Source organism: Castor canadensis, chromosome 11, assembly GCF_047511655.1.
Source record: "Castor canadensis chromosome 11, mCasCan1.hap1v2, whole genome shotgun sequence".
NCBI lineage: Eukaryota > Metazoa > Chordata > Mammalia > Rodentia > Castoridae > Castor > Castor canadensis.
The window spans coordinates 43,016,976-43,044,436 of record NC_133396.1 but is presented as its reverse complement, the minus strand read 5'-3'; the positions used below and the strand labels follow the sequence as shown (position 1 = coordinate 43,044,436).

The window sequence follows — 27,461 nt, the reverse complement described above, 5'->3', positions numbered from 1 at the left end:
AAATGAAGACCCTCTAGGAAGATTGTGATGCTTGCCAAGGGTCCATGGATCAGACATGGGCTGTCACCCAGCAGTGAAGCACTCGGTGGCCACTCAATGAACCACCCATCTTGGATACAAAGTGTCCAGCCTTTTTTTTTTTTTTTGCAGTTCTGGGGTTTGAACTCAGGGCCTACACCTTGAGCCACTTCACCAGTCCTTTTTTGTGATGGGTTTTTTCAAGATAGGGTCTCCCAAACTACTTGCCCAAGCTGGCTTCGAACCTTGATCCTCCTGATCTCTGCCTCCTGAGTAGCTAGGATTACAGGTGTGACCCACCAACGCCCAGCATGTTTAGCCTTCTGACTCCTATGACAGACTTGGATCCCATAGAGGGAAGAGCATAAGGCAGCCATACTTGAATCAGGAGAATAGTATACAAAGACAATGCATCCCTCAACTGCCAGGACCCCCAGTTAGCCTTAAGAGTCTCCCTGAGAGGCTTAGGGAATGTGCAGGCCCCCAGAAATGGCCCTGATCATCTGGTATCATGACTCAGCCAGGCCCCAAAGCAACTCAGCACCCTCTAGACCTTCCACATGGATGTGAGCAGCCCACCTACCCTGACAAGCTCAGCCAAGTCTATTAGGAAATCATTTCAAACCTCAGTCATTGCCTTCTAACTTTTGGATAATATCTAACCAAAAGCAAGTAGGGAACCAGTCTCAGTCCCAGCAGGAGGAAGCACACAGGCAAAGCCTCTTGGAAACCCTCTCAGGTCTGAGAGACCCTATGCCCCAGGAGAACAGGGCTATGCCATGTGTCTGGAGACCCACAGAAGATACCAGGTGACCTCAAAGCCAAGGGCAAAGGGTCCCTCCCTCTGCCATACCCTGGAGGGCTAGGAATCCACACTGCTTCCTGGAGAATCACTGCCCACCCAGCTTCTCCCAAATAAGAAAATGTGGAACTAGCAGCCAGGGAGAAAAGCTATGGATGGCTAGTCGCAGCCCCATGCACCTCAGGGTTAGCATATGAGCCCATGGCCAGGCAGAGGAACACTGCTCCTGGCTATGTCACTTTCCCTCCGACCAGGACTTACATTTCCCAGTGAGTGACATTAGCTTATTCTTTCTGAAAATAATGATGCACACTGAGGTCACCCCTGCCTGTGACAATGCAGCCATGCCACTGACAGGAGATGGCTTGTCTCTGTTCTCTGTAGCCAGAGGCAGCGATGGGTTTGGTCAGACGAGGCTGCCTCTCCCGACCCTCCTCAAGCAGCTGGCAGTGGCTGCTTGTCACGGGCTCTGCTGGGTATCAGATGGTACCCTGGGATTTACCAGCAGCCACGGGGTGGCCTGAGTCTATACTTAGAAACCTGTGTTGGCTGGCACAAGAGCCATCTTCACTTACATGGGCAGTGAAGAGGGTTGTGGGCATGCCAGGGGCCCCGTCACCTGGGTGTGGATCATACATACAAACACAATGCAGTTCCAGTACAAACTGAGGGGAAAGCCGGGATGAGGGAAGAACAAGGGCAAATCCACACATCGTGTTTCTGTTCAACCTCTGCGTCCTGGAACACACGCACCATCAGAGTCAAGGCTTCCACACCAGATCTCCTGCAGAGCTTTGGTGCATCCCCCAGTCTACCTGGCTGCCAATGAATTAAAGGGCCACAATCTTTAACCACAGACACCTCCTCAGAAAGTGGTCACACCAGTGAGGCCAAAGGTGGCCTCCTATAGCTCTGTGAATGTGACAGACACCCTGAACATTCCTCTGAGACTGGGAAGGAAAACAGAATGGCGTGTTTCTATGACAGCCAGGCTGGTAGCCTGCACACCCCGAGCTGGCAAGGGAGCGCTTGACAGATGTTCCTTCCTGCCACTCCTACCTCTGGGGCTGAGGAAGAGGGAGGGGCGAGGCTGCAATTACAGTAATTAGATATTCTGGGAGGCAAAGGAGGGGCTGAGGCCACTAGGGCCTGGGTGGGCAGCCCACAGGGGTTTCTACAGAGAACAGCAGCAAGCTTGGGGACACTGACTTTGCCTAGGGACAGATCTGGACCCAGGATTCTCACTCTCTCCCCGCCAGGAAATAAAAGAGTGAAGCCCCAGCTTCTCTACCCCACTGCCCAGTGGCCAGCACAAGGAAGGAGAAAGCCAGGCTTGGCCTTAGGCAGGGCTCTGCCCCCTCTGGGCTTTGGTTCTCATTTTTACAATGACTGGGTTTGACTGGATAAGGCCAGTGGCCCTCAAACTTTGTTGTATCCTGGAATTTCCTGGGGAGGAAATTTGGAAGAGTTTTGTTTGTTGACACAGGGTCTTGGCCCAGGCTGGTCAAGAGTTCTGTCAGCATCCCAAGTGCTGGGATCACAGGTGTGCACCATCACACCCAGCTCTTGGTTTTTTTATTTTTATTTGGCAGTACTGGGGGTTGAACTTAGGGCCTTGTGCTTACTAGGCAGGCACTATATTGCTTGAGTCTCTCTCTGCCACCTCTCTGGGGGGCTTTTCAAAAAGAATCCTCAGGCATAGTGGTGTGTATCTGTAGTCCCAGCACTTGGAAAGCTGAGGTGGGAGGATCACTAGAACTTAGGAGTTCAAGACCAGCCTGGGGAGCAGAGGGAGACACCATCTCAAGCAAACAATAGAAGCCTGATGTCCAAGCCCCACCTCAGATCAAATGAATCAGAACTACTGGGAATGAGGACCAGGGAACAACAGGCAGCAGGGCCTCAATTTTGGCCGACATAGCACGGGTAGAAGGGATCTGAGAATGCCCAGCTCAGTCTGACCAAGGGGGCTTGAGCCCTGGGGCATGTCCTACCTGTCCTCTCATGATGCCAACATTCCTTCCACTCAACCCCAGCCCAGCTCACAGGTGTCCCAGGAGATGAGCCCTCTCATGCTCCAGGGCCTCTCTCCTTCCCCAGACAGGTGGGGGCACACCACCGCGAGCCAGGCTTGTATCAGCATCTTCAGGGATCTACACAGTGGGACAGCAGTGAAGATGGAAAGACACAGGACAAAGGGGAGAAGGAAATAGGGACGGGGTGAATAAAGGCAGGAGATGAGCTCCTGGGTGCCAAGCTCTCTGTAGGATGAACTATGGAGTCAGCGTACACAATCCTCATACCATCCTGAGGCATGTTTCAGAAAGGGTGGGTAACTTGCTCAAGGCCACACAGTATGATGGGTGAGGCTAGAGCACAGCCATCTCCATCTGCCCTGTGGCCACTGCCTTGCTCTGAGCAGATCTTTCTCCCCGGGGTAAAGTTTACCTATGGCCACTGGCATTCTAGGTCACACTTAGCTGAACCCACCATGCCCTCGTCAGGTTAGGGAGAGTTCCTTGCAGTGGGGTTGAAGGCAGCTACAAGGGACTCTCCAAAGGAAGTCTCACCACCTTCCCATTTGGCCTCCCACCCTGCTTCCTGGCTCCTTGGAGCTGGTCATCAGTTCCTCTCCTGGTCTTTGGAGCTCTCCAGCTCCATCTGCAACAGATCTCCAGCTGCTGGCATCACCTTACCTCCATGGCCAGTGCCACCCCCTGGAGCCTGTCTTGCATCTGTCTCCCGGTCACGGCCCCCACCATCAGCTCAGAAAGGTCCCTCCTACTTTGCCACTGTTGCGCTCTAACAGCCAAAGATAATATGGGAACAAACAGGTACGGCCGTGTTCCCAAGACACTTAGGACACTCAAACTCCAATTTCATGTGTCACAAAATATTCTTTTTTTTTTTTTAGTTTGCATGAACCATAGCTCTTTGATCTCAGATGTGATTGATCCACTCAAAAAAAATGCCAGCTATGTTGGGCTCCATCTCTTGGCAGCCCTGGAGTTCACTGCTCTTCCTTTCCTACCTGTGCTGCTGTGTCCTCCCCTATCCAACCCTAGCACGCCATCAGCAGGAGCAGAACACCATGACAGGCCCACATCTGCCATTCAGGCAGCCTACATCCATCACCTTCTGTATCATCCACACACACTTCTCAAATGACCCCTCTTGCTGCCAGCTGAAAATGGCCAGCATAAAAGGAGCATATACACTGTACCCCAGTTTCAGGCACTGGCTTTCCGCAGTCCACACTCCACCTAAAATAAAGATGGGGCTTCTATGGGGTGGTTTCCTCACAACCAGGCTGTTTGTGGGTTGCAAAATTAAAAGAAAAATTAGTACTTGGGAAGTTGAAGCAGGATGATGGCAAGTTCAAGGCCAGGAGGATACAGAGCAAGTATCTCATTAAAAAAAAAAAATTAAAGGCCTAGCCAAGCATGCCTGTAATCCTAGCTTCTTGGGAGGCTGAGAGCAAGAGGATTATAGTTCAAGGCCAGCCTGGACAAACAGTTCATAAGACCCGATATCTAAAACAACCAGAGCAAAATGGACTGGAGGTAAGGCTCAAGTGGAGAGCTCCTGCTTTGCAAGCATGTAGTGTAGCCCTGAGTTCAAATCTCAGTCCCCACAAAAAAACTAAAGGCCACTCAAGAGGAAGACTGGGATCAGGATGGGACAACTTATCAGCAGAGAGTTAAAGAGCTACATTAACCCTTGGGTGACCCTCATGTCCAGGGAGCTGCAAAATGGGAAAGTCCCACCTTGCACAAAATAGGGCCAGAAGAGCCAGAGCAGAGTAAGCCAGGCTCAGATGCCCCTCCCCACCCTTGCCCTGTTCCAGGGTGGCAGCTCCCCAAATCTACAGGCCCTGCCTTGCCTCCTTTGTTGATGCATCAGCATGAAGAGGAACAGGCAGTTAACAGCTGGGTGACAATGACAAAGAAAGGATGAGCAGATACTGTCCTATTCAGCAGGACCCTTCTCCAAAAAGGAAGGGGGAGCTCTGATAATAGACCTAAGAGGAGACTGTCCCAGCAAATTCAGGTGCCAGCAATCCAGACACAAGGTCTAGTTTGAAATATGTCTGCCATTAGGATCCTCTGCTCTCCTGTAGTTAATTAAGGCCTTGACCAAAAGAAAAGGATGCAGCCATGTCTCCAGCCATCTTTATTGCTTGCTGATCCCCAGTATCTCCCCCTTCCAATTCTCCCCTTCTCCTACCTACGTCTGCCTCCTCCAGGCTTACAGGGTGAGAACTCTGAATCCAGCCAGCACAGCGTGCCCAGAGTGGCAAATAGGCTGCAGTCACATGCGTGGTCCTGGCCTCAGGAGCAGGAGCCAAATCACAGACCCTCTCCACCAGAGGGTCATGTCTCAGTGCTCAGAGTGTAAGGTTTGTCCTCTGTGGTGGTTTGTCTATCTGTCCAGGTAGGGCAGGAGCTGAGGTCCAGAGCTGGAGACCTAAGAACTAGGCTCTCTGCCTGCAGACAAGGCCTCATTGTTTCAGAGCTCCCCACAGGTGTCCAACTGGGAGGCAGACAGAGATCTCTTGGGAGATCCTGGAAGCAGGCAGCGTCTCTGTAGTTTTCCAGAAATGCTGAAAAACTGTCCTAACAGCAGCACCAGCTCCAAAGCTTTGGAAATGCAACAGAGTTCCTGAGCAGATGGCCGGGGCCCAAGCCAGGAAGCCATTGCAATAGCTACCAGGTTTGAAGGCACAAAAGGGGTCAGTGGATCCCCAAGAGGCAGAGGAAAAAATGCTTTGTCTGCCAAAGTCAGAGCAGCTTTCAAAGGGGCCTTTGAGACAATTGAGTCCAACATTCATTTTATAGAGGTAAAAACCAGAGCCCAGAGAGAGGAGGGGACCAGCCTGCGTCACCCAAAACAACAGCACTGGGACCAAGGCCCAGGTTCCTGTATCCTTGCCAGGAACCAAAACCAGGATACACCATGCCCAGGAAGGCCCACCAGCTTCCATGGCAGCTTTCCCTCCCCAGATGTAAGGGTCCCATTCCTTTCGAGTGTTCTGAGCTAGGCCAAGAAGGGAGCCGAGGGAAATTCCCCTGGCGTCTGGCCTGAGAATCATCTCCAAAGGCAGCTGCATGGGGGATGCTAAGCCACATGCTCGCCGCATGGGCTCAAAGCCCTATGCAATCCAAAGCAATCAGATCCTGGGCTGTCCCTAACAGAGCCTGGCACATCCTTAATGTGTGGATGGCTACGAAGATGACGGTCAGGCAGGCATAAATCCTCAACTCCGTGTTCTTCTCCATCCTACCCACAGTTTGGTGACAGGACACACTTTTCTTTATGAAGGTAGATGGAAACCCCACATTAACAGCTATATGCCAATACCCAGATCCAGCGCTGAAGCCTGAGACCCCTGGCTGTGGCCCACTGTCCCATACATAGCATCTCTACACACTTCCTCTTTCCTAACAACAGATATGTGTACTATTGCCACTGAGTCAGTGGCCTGGGTACAAGTGGCTGGCAACTAATGAAACTGAGGTTCAGAGAGATTAAGTAGCTCACCCTAAGATATGGCAAGTAAGGGACAGGGCCTGGATTTGGACTCTGGTCCCATATCTCCAAAGATGACACTCAGTCTCTATATGGGGTGTCCTCCCTGGCCTGGTCAACCAGAAGACTGAGAGGCAAGGCCAGCTCAGCCCACACAGCTGCAGTTCAGAAGCTCCCTGTGAATGTGGCAGACTCAAAACAAGTGTGTCCTATTTTAACTAGAAGTATGAAAAAGCCAAAGCCATTCACCAGAGGGATGGGAGCAATCAGAAGATTCAGGCTGCTCTCCAGCCACCACATAATAAGACAAACAGGAAATGGAATAACAAAATCAAAGTTGCCTACCCAAACATGCAGATTTCTCCAGACATGTTCTATAGCCAGTTAGCAAGGCAAGGACTGTGAGAAAGCCCTCATTCTGGGAACTTGTGGAAAGGACTCCTGAGCCTGGACCTCAATGCCTACCTTGCAACCTTCCTCCGCTGTAGGCCGGCTCAGGCCTCTGGCTTCTCCCAGCAAGATGGGCGGTGGGGTTCCTGTGCTCCTTGAAGCCTTGGCTGTCACCCAGCTCCACAGGCAATCCATAGTGAGGGGGCTGAGCACAGGGTCCCCGGCAGCCCCGGCCCCCAGTGCAGTGTCCCAGGGAAGAAGGAGGCAAGGAGAGGGGTTTCTGTTTTCATGGCTGTAGTGAACAGTCACTACAGCCAAAAATAGTCTGTGCCTGCGAGCTGAGCTGGGGAGTCAGCACATACCTCCAGGAGCAGGTGCTGGGTGTGAGGCACGCAAGCTCCAGAGTGCTGCAGCAGGGGGTGGGGACCAGGATGCCAAGCCCCAGGCAGAAAGGTTTCCCCTGCCTTGCTACCTCCCTCCGAAAAGCCGGACCTGGACCATTGTCATCTCTCACCTCCTGAGTCATCTGGAGGACTGCCATTCTCACATGAACTCCAACTGCTCCCAACCCCCTGAGGCCTCTCACACATTTGAGGCCTGGTGCTTTGAACATCCACAAGAAGATCCCAACAAACTGCAGCAAACCCTCAACAGCACGGGAGACAGGGCCGAAAGAACATTTGCAGCTGTCAACCGCTCCAAGAGAATGTCAGGGACAGCGACCCTTCTGATCTGTGAAGGAGACAGGTGAGGCAGATGTGTGCTGCCCACCAGTGCTGCAGTGCATATGCATGGATTTCATTTACTTTTCCAAGCCTCACTATAGCTTTGAATTTTCCTACAATGAACACTTGTTACTGGATTTAGAAAATGTTACTTTAATGAACAATGACTTTTAAAATAAGTAAAAATAAAACAAAAAAGGAAAGTTATTAGGTAGTAAAGAGGGATCATACAATATGGGCCTATCCATGTTATATGAGAAAAAAAGAGAGAGGGGGAGAAGGGGAAAGAGGGAGGAGAGGAAGAGAGAGAGAGAGAGAGAGAGAGAGAGAGAGGGAGAGAGAGAGAGAGAGAGAGGGAGAGAGAGAGAGGGAGAGAGAGAGAGAGAGAGGGAGAGAGAGAGAGAGAGGGAGAGAGAGAGAGAGAATTTTGTGCCCCAGCTTCACAACCAGACTTCCTGCATATAAATTCTGGCTCCCCCACTTCCCTCAGGTAAGGGACATGTCACTTAGTTTCTGTTTCTGTGGTACACTGAGCATAACAGCATTGCTTCCTCATAAATTACTGCGAGGACTGAAGGAGACATCTCAGCCATCACAGCTCTGTCCCATATTTAGTGGGTGAAGAGCTAAATAATTATGATATAAACTCCCAAATAAACTACATTAAAAGAAAGAAAGAGAAGAGCCTAACAAAGAAAGCTGCCTGGATAGACTTGCAACTCAAGTGGTAGAGCACCTGCCTAGCAAGTACAAGGCTGAGTTCAAACCCCAGTACCACCCAAAACCAATGACTGTCCCTGAGTAGGATTACAGGTGTCTTATTTTCTTTGCTCTTTGCTCTCCTATCTTTTCTAAAATATTTATTTATTTATTAGTGAGAAAAAGAGGAATGTTATTAAAAACAAAAACTGCACTCTAGAAAGATGACACTACAGAGCCCCAGGGAGCTGCAAAGCTTCAACTTACCATCTCTGAGCCCAAGACCATGGCCTCTCCCCATACCACAGGTGTTATGCTCACTGATGGAAAATGGAAGTGCAGTGGTCACCCAAGACCTCTGGGTGACCCTTCCCCATGGCAGGGCCCACCGAAACTACAGTGGCAACTGTTATTGCCCTGAGAGTTTTTGCATGCCTCCTCTTCTATCATTTTGCTAACAGGGCTGTCCTTCCTCCAGGAACCTATTTCTGAGTCAGGTGGCTCTGACCCTTCAGGCTTCTCTAAGGAGGCTGAGCCCTTGGAGCCATCTCCTAGTCATGTGATGGAAGCCAAGCCAATCAGAACCCCCTAACCCTCTACATTTCTAAAGGAAGCAGCTCTTTCTGGGCAGGCACAAATGCAGAGGGAGGAGGGGAGGCCGAGCTGTCCTTGCCCTCATGCTTGCCACATGTAGCAACCTGCCTGAGAGGTGCCCTGATAGCATCATCTGAGCCCACACACACACTTTCCTGGACTTGTGTTACCTAAGCTGGTAAAAGTCTCTGTCTTAAGCCCTTGGTACTTGAACTTGTTATAGAAAAGTTATGACTAGCAGTGGAAGAATATAATAGCTTTACATAGAAAGTGCTTACTACATGCTTGGTACCCTGCCATTCTTCCATCTACCTATCCATCATCCATCCATCCAGTCAAAAAAAAATATCTACTGAATACCCAGAATGTACCAGGCACACACTAGGGACAGAACAGTGAACAGAATGTAGTCTTTTTCCTTAGGGAGCTTACATTCTAATAAGAACCACAGGATAAAAAACAAATTTGATGCCAATAATCCTAGCTACTCAGGAAGCAGAGATCAGGAGGATCACAGTTGAAAGCCAGCCCAGACAAATAGTTCATGAGATCCTATCTCGAAAAATCCTTCACAAAAATAGGGCTGGTGAAAGCCCTGAGTTCAAGCCCCAGTACCACACAAAAAAAAAAATTTTTGAAATTGAAGTTTGTGAATAAGACTAAATAGGAAAGAGTGTGCTGAGAACATGGTAGGTACAGGAGTTATCTAATTTAGACAAAGGACAGCCTCGCTAAAAAGCTGACCCTCTAACGTCCCCCCTCCACTCCCCACCCCCCACCAAGGATAAGAAGGCACTACCCTGAGGGCACACAAATCTCCAAGCAAACAAAACAAAACATACAGAGGCCCTGGGCGGTGACATGCAACAGCGTGACTTGCTCTAATGCCAGGGGCAGAGTGAGGAGAGGCAAGAGACAAATACTTCAGGATCCTAAAGGTAATGGATAGCTTTGGATTATGCTGAGTGTAACAAAACCCAGATGAAGGACTTAGCTCAGAAAAGTGACATTACTGGACCCAGGGCCTGTGCATGCTAGGCAAGTATTCTACTACTGGAGTTAAGCCTCTAGTCCTTGGTTTTCATGTAGCCCAGGCTGGTGTCGAACTTGAACGCTTGATCCTCCTGCCTCAACCTCCTGAGAGCCACTGGAATTTACCTGCTGCTATTTCTTAAAACGAAGGGTATTAAAAGAGAGAGACTCTTTATAATAATTGAAACAGTAAGTACAGTGTCAACACAAAAACTTCCCAATGTACTCTGGCTGTGAGATCTGTGCTGAAGCAATTTTGCCTTTGACGTAGACCCAAGAAGAGAAGGAAGCAAACAGGCTGGCACCTGGGAAGCTAGTGACCCCAGGAGGCTCTGCACACACCACACCAAAGCCATCTCACTGCAGGGCTATGGACACACACTATTGCTCAAGTCCTGCCCAAGAGGCAGCCTAGGAACCAGCCTCTGCAGGTGACCAGTAGACACCTGGTCTTCACCCTCCCCAGAGAGCCTTCCAATGCCACCTTCAGTGGTTCCGATGGTGGCGCTTCTCCAACACCTTGGTCCAGGGATGATACTTGAAACCAAGCAGACCTAGAATGAACCAGGGCCTGGGGATGGAGCCATGAAAAAGCAGCCCGGTCTCTGCCTGCATGATGCTTCCAAGCTAGTCGCTTTCCATTGGACTTGGCAGCCCAGATCCAAAGACTGGGGAAATGGGTTCACAGCCCCCAAACACCAAGCAGCACAGAGCTATGCAGAGCACTCATTCCCATAGCTTTTTAGATTGCTGGAAATCAGTGGCACCCGCACCCTGGAAGCTTAAAAGAGGGTACTTTGACTCAAGATCAGAAAAATGAGTTACTTCATCAACTAAAGAGTGTGACACATGCACATTTCATGTGGACAGAAGCGCAGTGTCTAGAACAGTACCCAGTATGCAATCAGCACTAACTGCTCACTCACTGAACGAGGAAGTAACTGAAGGAAGACAAGAGAACTCAGAAGGCCCTCCACCCTGGAGTTAGGGCATTTCATCCCTTCCTCCCCTGAGGCCATTGTGGTGAAGTCCATCCCACAGCTCTAAGCCCCCAGGGAAGACTATTTTGCTCATTAATTATTTTCCTATGATAATTAATCTGGGTACCTGGCACAAGGTGAATGATCAATGGAGGTAAATGGAGATTAATGATCAATGTAAAGGAAAGAAGGGAGGGGAGGAGAGAGATGAAAGGAAGGGAGGAAGGGAGAGAACAGGAAAGAAAGGCAGCCAATTCAGTTATTCCACTACATACAGTAAACCTAGATTGGGTAAGATATCAGATGACAAATCCGTGGCAGGAGAGTACAGCTGGCCTTGCACCACAGCACCTGAGTTTGAATGCTCTTGCCATTGGCTTGCTTGTGATGTTCACAAGTCACTTGACTTGTTTGCTGAGCTACAAAATGGGAATCAAAGGATCCCCTCTCCCTGCCCCCACATAAGGATTAAACAGGATGACGTATATAAAATGTTGGCCTTGTCTTTTGCCCCCTTCCTGCCATGTCCCACTCTCAACTCATCTCTGACCCACTGGCTGACAGGGGCGTGCCAGCCCATCTCCCAGTCTCAGCTTCACCATCCTAAGTGAGGAGGGCTCTGCAGCCTTGCAAACTGAGCTGGCCCTGAGATCTAGCACCCAGTCCTGTGATCGATAACTTGAGCATGCTTTCTCTGGACTCAGACAGCCCCAGGTGACACATATGCCAGATCCCTCACAAGGCTGTGAGGGTGTGAGCTACTTCCTAAGGTGGCTCCAGTTGCCATCGAGCAAAGCTGTAAGAGTGACTAGGCTTCTGGCTCAGAGGGGAAGAAGGGGAAAGGAGAGGGTAGGAGGGAGGGCCACAGGGCACATGCCATTGAGCATGCTCTGGGACCAAACATCAGCATACTTTTCTGGTTTAGATCCTATAGGTCTTATGGCTTTACACAGAATCACGGCCACTCCCTGCCACTGGGAAGCCAAGAGAGTGGCAGAAGTCAGCTCTCCTCTCATCCCAAGACAAAGCCTCACTTTCAACCTGGGACTGGGAGGACAGAGGAGAGGAGAAAGAGAACCCTGCCTGTCAGGCGCACAACAAAAAGTCCCTTACCAGACTCACAGGCATCTTCAGCTTAGAAGCCGGCAGCAGCAAGCGTGTTTTCAGGGACACAGGGAGAGGCTCCATGCTGAACCTCAGGCCCTGCAGCACCCGCCTGTGCCTTCAACCAGCCTGCGCTTGCTACTTCCTTTAACAACTTCCAACAGGGAAATCGCTAAAGGAAAAAAAAATGGCTCCCGGCCAGCAGGCTCTGAAATCATTTCCCCAGCTACAGCCAGAACATGAAGCTGTGATGTTTAGATTTAACCTGTGGGACAGAGATGGCTGGATACTGTCATCCAAGGGAGGCTGGGGAGCGGCCCTGCCTGTGGACTTGCTCTCACACTCCTTTCCCATCCCAAGCCTCCATGTGGGCATGGCCCTTTTCATCCTCACACCTCTCACCCCACCCCAGGTGAATCCTGCCTTTTCACCAGCAGGAGTTTTATTTTCCTTAAAACAACTCCAAAGTTCGTTCTTCCTCCTTCACTCTCTCTCACACACACATTTCAGTTATCCTCCAGAGAGATCCAACCTACACTCCGCACGCGAAGAGTTCCCTGAATCGACCTGTTAAAAGTCAGCCTCCTCTCTAGAGCTTCCTGTGAGGGCTCAGGGCCTCTGTCCCCTAGTCTGGGTGCTCTTCCTTATCCCCTCTTGACTGTCAGGGACACCTTCCCAGGCGATAGTCATTCAGTCTGCCTGCTGGTCCTGCACACCCCATGCTCGCTTCTGTCAGAGTACCTGGGGCCAGTTCTCAATTCATACCTCACCCCATCCTGGAGCTCCCAGAGCCTGAAAGTGTCTGGGGCATCTGAGCTCTGGGAACAGGGTGCTGCCTGAGTAGATGCTAGTACAGCAATAGCCAAGTCACGTACTTTAAAACTCATTACAGTAAAACCTTACGTAAACCTCAGGCTCTCGGTTGCGCCACGCACATCACTTCAAGTGCTACCACACTGGAAGGGGCAGTACAGAGCATTCCCACCACTGCAGGGTTCTGCTGGACAGCGCGCCCTGGATGAAGGGCTGAGGGTTGGGTAATCATAGCAAGGTGTTTGTCAAGCTGGTCTCCAGCATCTACAGATGTGGGACGAGACAAAGAACCAGAAGTAGCACTTGTCAGAAGTATCACAGCAGGCTCCAAGCTATGGAGGGCTGAGGTCCTTCTCTTGTGGGGAATAAGGGAAACAAGCATGGAGTCATGGCTACCATCATGAGTATGTCCACACCCACTCTCTCTCTTCATCCAGCAGAAAAGACACTGCTTCCTGCAGAACCCAACCTGTAGCCAATGCTGAGCTGGTGTTTAGCTCCCTGCAGGAACAGGGATGGCCCCAGGAAGGTGATGTTGAAAAGGAAGAAGACCCTGTACAGCTTCACACATGTATGACTCACATGTGTGTTTTCCTAAGGAAAAAAATCGGGGCCCCAAGCACAAGGAGTCAAGGCCAACAGAAAACTCCAAGAGGCTGAAGAGACAAGACCCACCATACAATGATGATCCCCAAAGTCCTCACAAGAAGCTAGAGCAAATCATCCTGTGGTGTGGCTGCACCAACACTCAGGACCTTCTGCTCTGACAACCTGGCAAAAGGGAACAGGTGGGTTTTGTGGATCTGGTAGGCAGACAGGCAGATAGACACTGAGAGAGACTTCATTTAAGTTCGTCATCCCCTGCCTCCATCCTACAGTGACTTCCATTCATTCCTGTCACTCCTTTACCCAGCTAATATTTGCTGAGGGCATCCCATGTGCCAGGTGCTGTGCTGCTGGGCCCCCAGTCTCTCCAAGGTGCATGGCCTCTTCCGGACACAGGATCTCAACCTTGTACAGACACCTATGGCTGTATGCACTTATGAGAGTAGATGACAGCCCTCAGTTTTTCATAAAGTAACTTTTTTTTTAACCAGTGGTGGGAATGAAACCCAGGGCCTTGCACATGCTGGGAAAGTGCTCTACCACTGAGCTACACCCCAGCTCATCCATAAAACATCTTGAAAAAAATCTCTCACTATTGTACTATAATGAAGTGGGCTGGATGCAGTGGCTCAAGCCTGTAATCCTACCTACTCATGAGGCAAGGACTGGGAGAATTGTGGTTCCAGGGTAACCTGAACAAAAAAGTTTGGGAAATCCCATCTCAACAATGGCTGGGCACAGTGGTGTGCACCTGATCACAGATATGTGAGGGAGGACAAATAGGAGGACCATGGACTGGCTAGCGAGACCCTATCTCAAAAAATAACCAATGTAAAAAGAGCTGGAGGCATGGCTCAAGTGGTAGAGCTCCTACTTAGCAAGCACCAGGTCCTGAGTTCAACCCCTAGTGCTGCCAACAAAAAAGAAAAAGAAAAAGGAGGAGGATTTTGATGGACTAACAAAGGTAAGATTAAGACTAAAACTCTGCAGAATGATACGTATTGTATGATCTCACTATGGCAAACATAAAACAGGAAGGAACGGAACAAATTTGTACTGTCAGTTTCAATGACAGCATCAGGTACGAAGAGGTCCTGCAGGAGTGCCTACCTCTGAGTGAAAGGGGGGTGGGGTGGGAGGAATTCTGCTTATGTTATAACACCCCTGCTCTCAAGGGTGTAGAAAAGTTAAAACTCACATTTCTCTGTAACCATGGATATCTGCTTGCTTCTTGATCACTTTTTGTGGGGGCTTAAAAAAAAAATGTGTGATAACACACAAAAGGCTGGTGGGCCCAGGACACAGGAGATGGAAACACGGTGGAGCTCTGCAAGGGCGGAGCTCCTGACTCCAACTGTGGGAACATTACACACAAGCCACCAACACACTGTGAAGTCACTTGTGCAGGAGAGTGGACTGCAATTTATTACACAGGGCACAACCACCATGTAGAGCACTAAGGGGGAGGGGAAGACACAATTCTATGGTGGGCTCCCCAAACCACCTCACCTGACATAACTCCCCCTCTGGGGTTCTTTACTCTCCAAAAGAAGTGGGGTGAGGAAAGGGCTTCAAAGACCTTCTAACCTGTCACTGTCATATGGGTAAGTGGGAGGTCCAGAGGGATGAGATAACCTGCCCAAGATCTCAGAGCATAGAAAGTAGAGAGCCCACTCAAGACATCCCTGGACTCTCAGAAACTCAAAAAACGAAAGGTAAATTTTGTTATGTGTATTTTACCACAACTAAAAAAACAAGAATTAAGGCAAAACAAAGCCTAGCAAAGCAATGGCTCATAGAGTTCCTTGAGAAATAGATGATGCTGGAAGAAGGGATGGAAAGTAAGAGATGAGGCTAGAACATGTTATAGTATCAGAAAGGAAGCAAGTGCTCAAAAACCAAGAGAGAACAGTGGGGACAAGTCAGAGGTCATAGGAACCAACCCAAAAGAACTCCTAATGCCCAAAGCTGGCATATGTGAACAACAAAATCAGTCATGTAATACTGAGTTATAACCCAAAGTGCAAAAGTTTGCTTGGGAAGGATAGATTGGCACACAGTCAGGGCCCTCATGGCTCTCAACCAGGCAAAAAGCTGCCAGCCCACCCCCAAGGCATCCTCAGGCAAGTGAGACTTCTGCAGCCCTGTCCAGCTGCCTTCTGCTGCCCTCGGTACTCACAGGGGAGAAGGGAGCACAGACTCTGCCTGACTCTGGCCTGGGTGCTCACCCTCTGTGATCTAAGCCCTGTGTTGACTCATGCCTCTTGATTCAGAGAACTGCCCCTGTGGTCAGCCCTGTCCCTAACCTTCCTCTTACTCCCCACAGGGCCACCTGGAGCTTCTGTACATGCATGCAAGCCTCTCCAGCTCTCTGGTGGACCTGGCTGTATGGGGGATCAACAGCAGCCAGTGTGAGAGCTGGGAAATAGCCTCCGTTTTCTGCTAAACAAGTGACCCTCACAACTGCCTGGGTGAGCAGGTGGTGCATAGGTTCTCCCCCTGGTTTACAGAGGAGGAGATCCAAGCTGCAGGAGGTAAAAGGCCAGCACTGAGAGTCAGGTCTGGCGTTGCCCAGCTCTGTCCACACTGGCCCTGGAATCCAGGTAAACTGCACTCACAGAGCCCCAGCTTCCTCAGAAGCTGACAGGGCTGTTGGGAAAGTGCAGTGGACTGTGCATTAGAGCACTTGGCATACTGCAGTCCAGATGTGGCACACATGTCAGTTTTCAGGCAAAATGAGCCACAGGTTCTTAGAGAATGGACACCACACTGTGGCCATGATGCAGCTCAATACCCAGACAGCAGCAGCCTCCCAAAACAGATCCATGAACGAAGGAGAAGGGTGCTGGCATGGTAAGAGGGAGTGCTGGGGGGCCCGTGGATTCTTCAGAGCACTGGCTCACCCACCTAGCCCTCCTGGAGAGGCCATCTCCCCTGGGGACACCAACTCTTCCACAGCTCTTTCTGGAAGTGACTCATGGGCAGCTGGACATCGCTGGGAAGGTGGCTCTTTGGGCTATGGTCTCTGTAATGGCCTCTCTTAAAAAGTCAAAGCTAAGAGCAACTTGTGTTACCACCCATCTGGAACTAAATGCTTGACTTCTGAGGACACCTACCATGTGACAATGAAACCCACTCATTTCACATTTTAAAAACTTGCTTATTTTTATGTCTACCTCAAACGAGTCAATATCATATCAGACTCAAAACTCAATAGGGATTTTGTGGCAAACAAACCAAAACAGCCAGGCCCTGTCTCATGGGGCTGGTATTGGAGACAGGTGGATTTGTATAACAAGTATATTAGACAATTGGGTCAGTGTCATTGAAATAAACTGGGGTGCACTGGGGGAGCCTGGAGGGCGGGTGGTCTTTAGATCAGATCAGCAGGGCAGATCGTGTGGCGGAAGTGTCACTCGAACTCCCAGTGGAAGACGTGTGCAGATGAGTCATAAAGGAGCACTCCAGGGAGGGAGGAGCAAGTGCAAAGATCACTGGATAGAGGGACAAGAGCAGGGGAGAGAGAGGTAAGAGAGAGGCAGGCAGAGGCTAAAGCTCATGAGTGAGGCATGTGCAGACTGTGAAGGGGACAGGAAGCGTGGGAAATGGCATTATCTGATCTGTTTCTAGGTGGGCCCTCAGGCTACTAGGTAGAAAACGGATGGAGGAGGGAACAGGTTGCTGCGGGGGTTCGGGAAAAGATGGCAGTGATCTGGACCATGGTGCGTGGGGTGGCGTGGGGAGAGGTAGATGAGTCTGCAGCCTGTCTTGGGTGAGATCAGGGGAAGGAGCACGGGTGGCTCCCAGTTTTGGGGCTTGAGTGACTAGGTGGCTAGTGCTACCACATACTGAGGTGGGCAGGTAGGGTGGAAGATGGTATGCATCTGTATGGAAAGGAGAGGACAAGAGACATGTGAGAGAGAGAAAGAGAGAGAGAGAGAGAGAGAGAGAGAGAGAGAGAGAGTGTGTGTTGGGGTTTATACCTAGAGTCTTGACCTGGTTGGCCTCAGACCTTGATCCTCCTACCTCCACCTCCAATGCTGGAATTACAGGCATGTGCCACCATACCTGGCCCTTAGTTTCCAAGCTGCTTCATGAGCTCCAAGTGGAGAGGTCACAGGGCAGCAGGAAGTGCTCCTGCTGTCTCTTTCTGATCCTCCATTCCCACAAAGCTCTCTGTCCCAAGGAACATCCTGGTTCCTGACCTCCACCTGGCTTTTGGGTACAACTACCTGCCTTATCCCTGGATCCAAACAAGTTAGCTGCTCACTGTGCAGGCAGCTCTGCTGAATCACTCATGACTTGATGATTCAAACAGCACCTGACTTAGTATCTGCTACACCTCTGGGCCTGGCTGGAAGACCTTTGTCCTGGCTGCCACCAGAGTACTCCAGGGCCAAAGCAGCCCCTGCAGTGGGCCTCCAACACTGCGCCTGGGAACAGTGGACCCTCTTCCAAGATGGACATGGATGGAGATGGGCTTGAGTCCCTGAGCGCTGTAGATCTCTGGACAGAAGTGCCTCAGGAGGTGAGGTCATCTGTCAAAGATGTGATGTCTTAGGACAAGAAAGGAGGTGAAAAAAGGCAGTTTGGAGTCCAGCATGTTGGGTGTAAACTTCAGGTCTGTCCCTGTTATGAGCTGTGTGACTATCATCAGGCCACAATGTCCTTAGCTACAGGTACGGATGTGGGTATAAGGAGAACTGCTTTCTGTCCCTGACATCTTGAGGTGGGACTCGGCTGGGGGACTTGAGGGAATATTCCATTTTTCAGTCTCTGAGTCCGTGGCTTTAAAACCGTGACCATCATTATACACTCAAGACCTCCTTCCTCTAAGACAGAAAACTGTCAGGCAGGAAGGTGGGCAGGGAGATGGATGGAGATTGTAGGTCAGTACACATTGTATGTGGTATATGTGCAAATATTCATCACACTCAAGGACTCTCTGTCTCTCAAAGCAGTTTCCTTCAACCTTCACATCGGCCAGCCCTTTCTGCTAAGACGTGGCCCATGCCACAGATGTGAGGGTCACTGGGGCCTGGACAGCTCCAGGAGTGTCTCAGTGCTGAGCTCCACCCAATGATAGGAACCTTTTATGATGCTGTCACTTCCCATCAGGGAATCTCTCCTAGGGAAAAATTCCTAAGAACACAAAGGGCTTCGTAAATGATACTGGCCACTGTTAAATCTAATAGCCAACAGATGGAACGAACCTCTGCCTGGTAACTCTATCATGCGCACATGATAAAAATACTAATAAATAAATGATAAATATAGTACGAAAGTGGGAAAGCATGTTGGTTAGGATGTCAAATGATGAGAGCAAAATATCACAGTATTTATTCAAGATGGTTTTAAACCAGTGCTGTCCAACAGCACTATAATACAAGCCACCTACTTACATTTTAAACTTCTGGTAGCACATTTTAAGAAGTGAAAAACCCCCAAACATATGGAGAAAATTAATAACATGTTATTTAGCACACTATATCCAAAAGACTGTCACTTCAACACATAGCAGATGTAAAAAGTTCCTGGTAAGATTGCCTTATTTTCCTTTTCTGTACCTCAGCACATCCTCTGATTTCTGTCTCTGAAGTTACAACTCATCTCCAGTTGGACTAACCGTATCCTAAGTCACAGGAGGTGAGTGACCCCCTAACTGGACAGCATAGAATTACCCCACTAGAAATTTTATAAAGACTTCTGAATTGGGGGTGGGGAGGAACCAAAAAGCAAATATCAAAATCTCAGTGGCCAAAGATGTTCTCTGAGTGGCAGGAATATGTATGTGATTTTTTTCCCCTTCTCTTTCTGTTTTTGTAAGTGTCCATACACACCAAATTGATGCTACTTTTTACACAATGGCAAGGGCCAAGCTTTTAACTTTTGGAAAAGATGTAGAAAATTTTATAAGACCTGACTGGGTGAAGCATGCCTGCCATGCACTGATTTATTTACACTCCATGAGTGCTGTCCTGTATCCCTGGGTAGTGGGGTGGTGGGTGGGTAGGGTGGATGGACAGAAAGATGGAATGATGCAAGAAGACCATATACCATAGCAGTCAAGAGTAAACTCTACTCGAACTCCCATTTCCAAATCCAAGGCTGCCACCTACTAGTTATGTGTGGTTTTCAACAAGGTTCTTAACCCCAAGTATAGAATGGCAATATGATAACTTCCTTATAGGAGTCTGTGCGAAGTGAGACTGTTTCCAAAATGTTTGACGGTATCTGCCACACAGCCAGACTCCAGAAGAGGTGGCTGCTGTCATCATGAGGAGTGAATAAATGACCAGAGTGCTCAGGCTGCCCGGTTTATAAGGCAATAGCACTCAGGGCATTTGTGGTAGCCACATTTACCCAGGACCCTGTTGGCTGCTGCTGTCCCTCCACCCTGCCCCCAAATCCCCTTCCAGGTAGAGTATATCACTCTTAGTCTCAGCCACGGTGAAGTTTGCCCTCAGGTTTGAGTGTTCCCCCATTGGCCCCTCCTGCCCTGTCCCGATTGGCCTGAGTCCGCCTAGTACCTGCACCACCTCGGGCCTCACGTTGAAGGTGTATAGCCAGTCACTGAAGCGCGGGTAGCTGTTGAGCTCGGCCGTCCTGTCGCTGGGAGCCACGCTCAGCTTGCACTGCCTCTGCTTACAGATGTACCGCACCAGCTTTGCCTGTGGGAAGTCCAGGAAAGAAAAGGCCACATTTACTGGTGGCTCAAGCATGTGGTAGCCCTGAGTGCACCCCAGAGGGGCTCACATAGACACAAGTGGTGTGCTGAGGACAGGAGCCTGCAGGGTCCCCCTTGCTGCCATTTGGCGGGGGTGGGGGGCAGCACATATAAGGAGAGGGAGGAGCTAAGAGAGGGTCCTGGAGAGCAGGAAAGCGGTCTAGAAGCTACCCCGCCAGTCCCTTCTGCACCCATGGCAGGCAGGAGTTGATAATTCATAACGAGAAGGACTTAGGGGCTCGGGGGCTCAGCAGGCTGGGCAACCTCCCAGCCTAGAATCAGATGGCCTGGCTAGGGACCCAGGGCCTCAGGTACCACCCTTGCTCTGTGGCCTTGGACAAGTTACTTAACCCCACCCCCAGGCAAACCTCAGTTTCCTCCTCCACAAAATGGGGATAATAACGGAAACTTCCTAACAGAGGTTAGGAAGAAACGAGCACTCAGTTCATCCCCAGCACACAGTAAGCACCCAACACGATGGCCATGATTGCTGAGCTCTTGGCTCAGGTCCCAGGCAGGTTTTCAGGGATGCACACCCTGGGATGCAGGCAAATTCCAGGGGTGTGTGTCCCCAAAGCATTCAGAAGACTCACAATAAGAAATCTGAATGAGGACAGCCCGACCTAGGGCAAACTCTGACAAGCCCTAGGCTTCTACCAGGACTGAGGCACTTGTGGGTGGGGTGAGACTGGTTAAAAAGAAGGAGATGGCTTCAACCAGAGGCTGCCAAGCACACTGTAACAGATGCTGTGCCTCGCCACCCAAAGGGCCGCCTGGCTTGGCTAAGATGGAGGGACCCAGTAACCGTGAGAGCTTCTGAGATGATAATGAGACTCTAGTGGCCCTCCCACTGGTGACATACAGCATCCCCAGAAAGTAAGTACTACCTAAAAGTCTAGGAACTGCCACTTGGGAGGATTCTTGTTAACACAGCCACATACTAAAAAATTAGTAAGAATAGTAAATAATTTTAAATTTCAAATGTCTGGAAAGTTTCCCAATTTCCAATTAGGACCATCATTTTAGGGTCTTTCCTCCCCTCTTGGGGAGTCTCAAAGAACAGTGATTTTAAATTAATGAAATAAAACATTTATGATTACAGAGGAAATCAGATATATATACACACATATATATGCGTATATATATATATATACTTAAAATATATGTATCAATATATATGTATATTTTTAAATACACATATATTTTTTAAACTCAGGGCCTCACACTTGCTAGGCAGGTGCTCTACCACTTGAGCCACTCCACCAGTCCTGGTCCCCTCAACAATCTAACAAACCCCTACTTATCCCACTCAGGGTCACTGGCCCTCTCGTGAGGCACCAAAATACAAATCCTGCTTGCTACATCAGACCGCCAGGAGGGTCAGCAGCAAATGGAGACCATTGCTAGAGAGGAGACACTGCGTCAGAATCAAAACAATTCTTCTCAGTTGCACAGTTTTGACGCTGGGTGAAAGTGCCAGCCCATAGGCAAACCCAGGGCATTCCAGCACACGTGCCTGCCTCTATGGTACGCAGGGCAGACAGCACTAATCACATGCTCTCCTGAGGCTCACAATTCCCTGTGGCCACACGAGAAGTTTATTTGCTGTTCCATTAGGAAACCTAAGCCCCTGGACACATCTTCAGGGCATGAAACTCACAAATGCAATGACACAAACACCACTTTTCTATATCCCTCCCAGCGTGACCACTGGTAAATTCTAAAATCAGACCCTGTTCTCCTTCCCCAGGTTCACGTCCTTTCCAGCCTCCCTCACAGCCCCTTGGAGCACACTCACCTACAAGCTAGTCCTCAAATACTTGTCTAGTTTCCCACCCCTTGGCCTCAGCTCAGACCAGCCTTTCCCGTGGCCAAGTCAGGAGCACACGTCCCTCTTGTGATGGAGCCACAGTGGGCCTCACGGTCAAGCTAACAGCTTCTGAGCAGTCTCCTCCAGTGGACCTGAGCTTCCTGGGATGGAACAGAATACACACTTCTGAGATGACCACATCCAAGTTCAAATCTGTTACTGGCTATGCAACCTCAAGGAAGGTAATTTATTTTTGAGTTTCAGCTCACTCATCTGCAAAACAGGAATGACCAGCTCATACTGAACTATAGCATGGAAATCCCCGAATGACAAGATGGGTTCCCTGCCCCACATCAGAGCAGGAACTGAGTTCACTTCACTCATTTCTGTCCCCACAGGCCTGTTGTCACACCTGCATGTGACACGTGCTCACCAATGGAGGAAGGAAACACACAGGCTTTGTTCCCGTGTTTCCCAGCCACTCCTTCCCTCCATCCCAGTGGCTCCCAAACCACAGCGTCAGAGGGCTGAGCAAACTCAAAACCACATGAACCTAAGAGGGTGGCATTAGCATCACCAGACCTCCAGAGTGATTCAAAACATATCTGTGCTGCATAAGACTTTGGCCATAGCTAGCCAGCCTGGCCTGGGCCTGAGCTACCATGTGAGCCTCGCCAGTTCAGCCTCTCCACCCCACCTGGTCCTTTTCATCTTCAAGATACCAGGCAGGCTTTTCCCAGGGATCCCTCAGCCTAGGTTCAGCTTAGACACCCTTCCTCCAGAACCTCCCAGAGCCCTTAAGACACTTGCCCAGATGGATCACAGTTCTAATTTGTCATGTGTCTGCTTCTTTCTTTAGGATATAGACTCCGGGAGGCCAGAGACCTGGTCTGCGTTCCTGGTCACTGCAAGATCTCCAGGAGCCAGTGTCATGCCTGGCACACCATTTGAGGTTTAAAAACCTTTGTTGACTGGATGGACAAATGAACACACAAGACATTTTGAGCTCAGCTGGGCACACAGAAACATTCCAGTTGCCAAAGTGATGAGTCCAGAGTCCAAGCATCCCAAAAATTGGAGCAAGTTCTCCAGAAAAGGGGTAGAAGGTATCATTATCGTCGTCATTATTGGTTTTGATGGCCCTGGGAAATCAAAATCAAATGCCTCATGTATGTGACACTCCACCACTGGGCTACATAGCCTATGTTTTCTAAAAAGCTGTTAGAGGTCTCTGCTAAGGCATCCAAAGCAGGCCCAAGGGCAGGACTGCACAGAACTCAAAATGACTCCTTACTGCATCCAGGTAACAACTCATACCCCAGCCAGTGGGGCCCATGCTGAAGAACAGGGAGGACCTCAGCTCATGGCTCTGGAGTCCCGGAGCTGCTCTCTCCTGCAGAGCTCGCCTCACACAGAGGATAGCAGTGCCTGATGTGCAGCGGTTCCCATCACTGAGAAATGGAGCCATTCTCACTTTTCGGAAAGTTGTGGCAATCACAGAAGCACCAAAGAGCCACTTTCCCAGACAAACCACAGCAAGTCCTGCCAGCCAGCCTGGGGACCTGCCAGGGGACCTTTCATTGGCCGTATCATTTTCTCTTTACCACAAAAACCACAGACCATAAACTTTCCGAAAAAGAAAAGCACCTGAGGTTCCAGCAATGGAACCAGCAGCTGAAAGGGCATCATTAGGGCTCTGGCCTCAGAGAGAGGCTGGGCGGGAACCGAGATCTCCCCAGCCAATATACTTTTCCCTTCAGGAGCAAGTACCCTGTCACTGCACTGACACACGGCCCAGTTTCCAGAGAGAACAGAAGAGTTCCAAGTCAGCCCACATACAGTCGGTGGGTGCTGCCAGATACGCAGTACACAGCAGGCACTCACTAAGTGTCCTGGGCTGAAAGACCTAGGTGCTAGTCCCAGCTCTGACATTAAAAATTAAGGATCTTGGTGAAATCCGCCTTCACTAGGCTTTGGCCTCACCATCTTGAAAGACAGGGTCATTTCACAGTTTGGGACCAAGTGAGCTGCTGCATACAAAAGTGCTTGGAGCCAGCAAGAAAAATGCAGAGCCCACAACATTACTGCTGGTTACCCCAGTCATACCAAGGCCCCATAGCAACAAGAGGGAGATCTCTGGCTCTCGGGCCCTCTACCACCACACTGCCCTGGTGGGTGAACATAGTAAGGGATATCAAGTGTCAACCTCACTTTCATTTTAGTTTTTTGAGACAGGGTCTCAACTATGTAGCCCAGGCTGGCCTCATTCCTCCTGCCTCAGCCTCCTGAGCACTGGGATTACACCAGAGCTGGCCTCAGTTTCTCCATATAAAAATAGGGTTGATCTACATGAAAGACTGCTGTGAAAGAAAATATAGATGAAAATGTTCAGCAAAATGCCTGGATCCAGGGAAATGCTTGCTCAGTGGTGACTGTGGTGGGTGGTGTCCTTCTCAATATATCTTCAGGTCCTGTTTTATTACCTTCTGGGCAGGAGGGGCTAGGTGGATGAGATGGGGCTAAATACAACTCTGAAATCTAGTGTTGGCCTTTGGGCTGGAATTTACAGGTCTGGTACATTTATTCTTAAAGCAGAAGGGTCTTGACCCAGCTGACCAGTTCACCCAGCTGACTTGAGGGAACCTGATCCCCTCCTCTCTTTGGGGCTCTCACCTCTGCTCTCAGCACAGACAGCATGACCAGAATAGAGTGGCATGGACTATGGGAATGCAGCTTGCTCAGAAAAGCAGTTGCACCCTTACTCAGCATCCTGATCAACCTCAGAGGTCACCTGCCACCCCAGCTGCTCCAGGCATAACCTGGACACAAGCCTCCCAAACAGAAGCCATCAGGAGCATCACTTCAGTGACAGCGAGGCTTATGATGCCTCCCTGAGGAGCACAGACGGGCCTGGCAGAACAGATACTGTGCAGAGCAGACACTGAACCACTCACCACCAAGAGATGGAAACTTCCACAGGGAGCCCTAGAAACATGGAGGCCCTGAACTCTTCTCAGGTATATGGACTGCAGCCTCTCCTGAGAGAAGTTCTCACCTTGTCACTGGCAGTGGATCCTGGGGCTATAGAACCATGCTTCCCTTGGAAGCTACCACAATGGAACTGGAGCAGTGACTACCCAGCTCCCAAACAGAGCAGCAATGCAGTTTAGAAAGGGTGTCCAAGCTGAAATCTTTCATGGGCTTCCATAGGATGGCTGGCTGGGGACCAGCCACTGTCATGGGTTAGATGGTGGTGTGGTGGTAATGATGGTCAAACATATCACCCATGTGTGCCCACACAGTCTGTTCATCACCAGCCCCTGGTCTGCCTGGTCAAGGCCAGTTGTGAATGATTCCATCCCCCAGTGGGAAGCACCGGGTTGGCGGCCAGGCAGACCTAAGCTCCACCTCTGTGTGGCAGAACTAGTTTATTTCATCTTCGATTCCCCATCTGCAAAGTGGGGAAACACCCCATAGTACCACTGAACTCACTGTTAACTCCATTCGGCCAGTGCTTAGTTCAACCTCCAGGAGGTACTCACAAAGCAGGACCTGGGAACATCACACCTGCTCAGCTGCAAGAGCACTTCAGTAAGGATACACATACAGACCTTTGGCATGTGTCATCTGAGCCACACCTCACCAAGGCTCTCTCATACCTTGTAGAAAACACCTCTTTCCAGACAGCTGACTTCACAAAGTCAGCTCTGCCCTAAACTTGTGGGGTCTACGCTGGGGAGGCCCACGATGTGGGCTAGATACTTGGCTAGACACCAAGATGTCTGTGGACACCAGTGCAGGACCTTCTCCATAGTCCAGGACTTCGTGTCTCAAAAAAATTTAAAAAATTTAAAAAGCAGGAGGTTATACCCTGGATGACAAATGCTGAAATATAAATAGACAAATGGATGCCAGGTACAGGCTGAGATGGACGCTAGGTCCCCATGTTGAGCGGCAGCTCCTTTGATTACAAAGATCATCAACCTGGCAATATTAACCTGCACTCTACAGTGCCATATCATCTCCCCTTCTCTCCCTGATTCTCAATGACAGTTCCAGGAAGTAGGATTGTCAAAGATCCTTGACAACACCAGGGTGACATCTCCTTGGCACAACACCAAAGCTGACAATGTTCCTGAAGCATGTCATTCCCCTCACAAAATATAATCATGTGTACCTGGAAACATTACAGAACCTTCCAGACCTTTGACAGGAAGAACCGTGTACTCAATGTTGAGAAGACAAAAGCAAAGCTATGTGGAGACGCTGGTATGGGCAGCTGGCTTGGCTCTCTCACTGGCTCAGGGAACCTGTAAGCAGCAATGCATTCAATTCTGAGTCCAGTCTCAACATAACGACAAGCTGCTGCTTGTCACTTAGAGTCATTACGAAACAGTGTGACCACCTGTGATGAGTCCATGAGGTACACAGGAGTATTTATTGTGCCCGTCTTACAAATGAAGGCATGGAAGCACTAAAAGCCTTGTAATGTTTTTGAATCACGTGGGTAAAGATGGGATCCAGTCTGTGTTCTCTGTCCCTGTGCCCCATACTACCTCCCAAAATAATGACTCCTGCTACCCACTTCCCTCAGTGCTCTCAGATGTCCTGATTGGTACACACAGGACGACACTGAGTAAGACCTACCTCTCTTGCAACCCAAAGCCCCAAATCCTGTAATTCTCAAACATTCCAGACGGTAAATCCTGGGAATAAGAGCTGCAGGCTTCCCTACATCTACTTGTGGTGCTGGGGATTGAACCCAGGCCTTAAGCACACCAAGCAAGCACTCTTATCACTGAGCTACATCCCCAGCCCTAGGCTTCCCTAAACCTTCTAAATGTATCTAGTCACAACTGAGTCACTGCCTCTGGTCCTGATTTGCAATAAGGTACCCTTGAGCTACTTCTGATCCATGGCTCCAAACCAGCACTAAATTCCTTCAAACTAGCTACCCAAGGTCCCAGCATGCTTTGCAGGCAAGGTGAAGCAATGGCATGGCCACCCCACTGTCCTCAGTTTACTTAGTCTAACAGCCGACAGGCACAGATTTTGCACTATTTTCCAGATTACCTGCAACCATAGGACCCTGTCCCCTTCCTCCCAAGGGGGCAGCACCACACTCTTAAGTGGATGGCCATAGCAATCCGTGCTAGTGCCGAGTCCCTGTTTATACCTCCCAAACCTCTGAACTTAACTCCATCCAGTCTTCCCTCCACAGTCCCTAAAACTGCTGCCCCTTCCCCACCACCCGCTGCCCTGTCCAGGCATCTTCCACCTCCTTCCCAAAGCAGGAGTGTGCTTCTGGGGGACTTCCTGCCAACCCAGCCTGCTCAGTTGCAGGGCGTGGCTGGTGTGGCTGCCATGGAAAACGTGTTGCAAAATTATTTCTGGGAATGTGAGGAGGGCTCTGGAGGCTGCGACACAGCTGACAGTCCTGTGCACAGGCGCGGGCTGACCGCAGCATTTGATCCCGAGGCAGCTCTGAGCGCCAAGCACTGCCCGGCACTCAAAGTTCCCCAGAGGGGCTGACATTGGTGGGCAAGGAGTAGACTGAGCAAGTGCCAAGGATGGTGGGGCCGGACAAGGAGACAGCACAAGCAACCTGATTCACATGCCAGGCATTTCTCAA

At 50.0% G+C, this 27,461-nt stretch overlaps 1 protein-coding gene across 4 annotated transcripts in view; it reads right to left on the bottom strand.

Moving 5' to 3' along the window:
• Positions 1-27,461, bottom strand: part of Ksr1 (kinase suppressor of ras 1) — a 135,889-nt gene that overhangs the window by 42,661 nt on the left and 65,767 nt on the right. For 3 of the 4 annotated variants that reach the window (XM_020174031.2, XM_020174033.2, XM_020174035.2), the window contains exon 2: positions 19,823-19,963. In XM_020174031.2, coding sequence (XP_020029620.1) covers positions 19,823-19,963 — 141 coding nt within the window. Of the gene's footprint in view, positions 1-6,814; positions 7,507-19,822; positions 19,964-27,461 lie in introns of those variants that run through there. The other variant, XM_020174038.2, reaches the window with a different exon arrangement.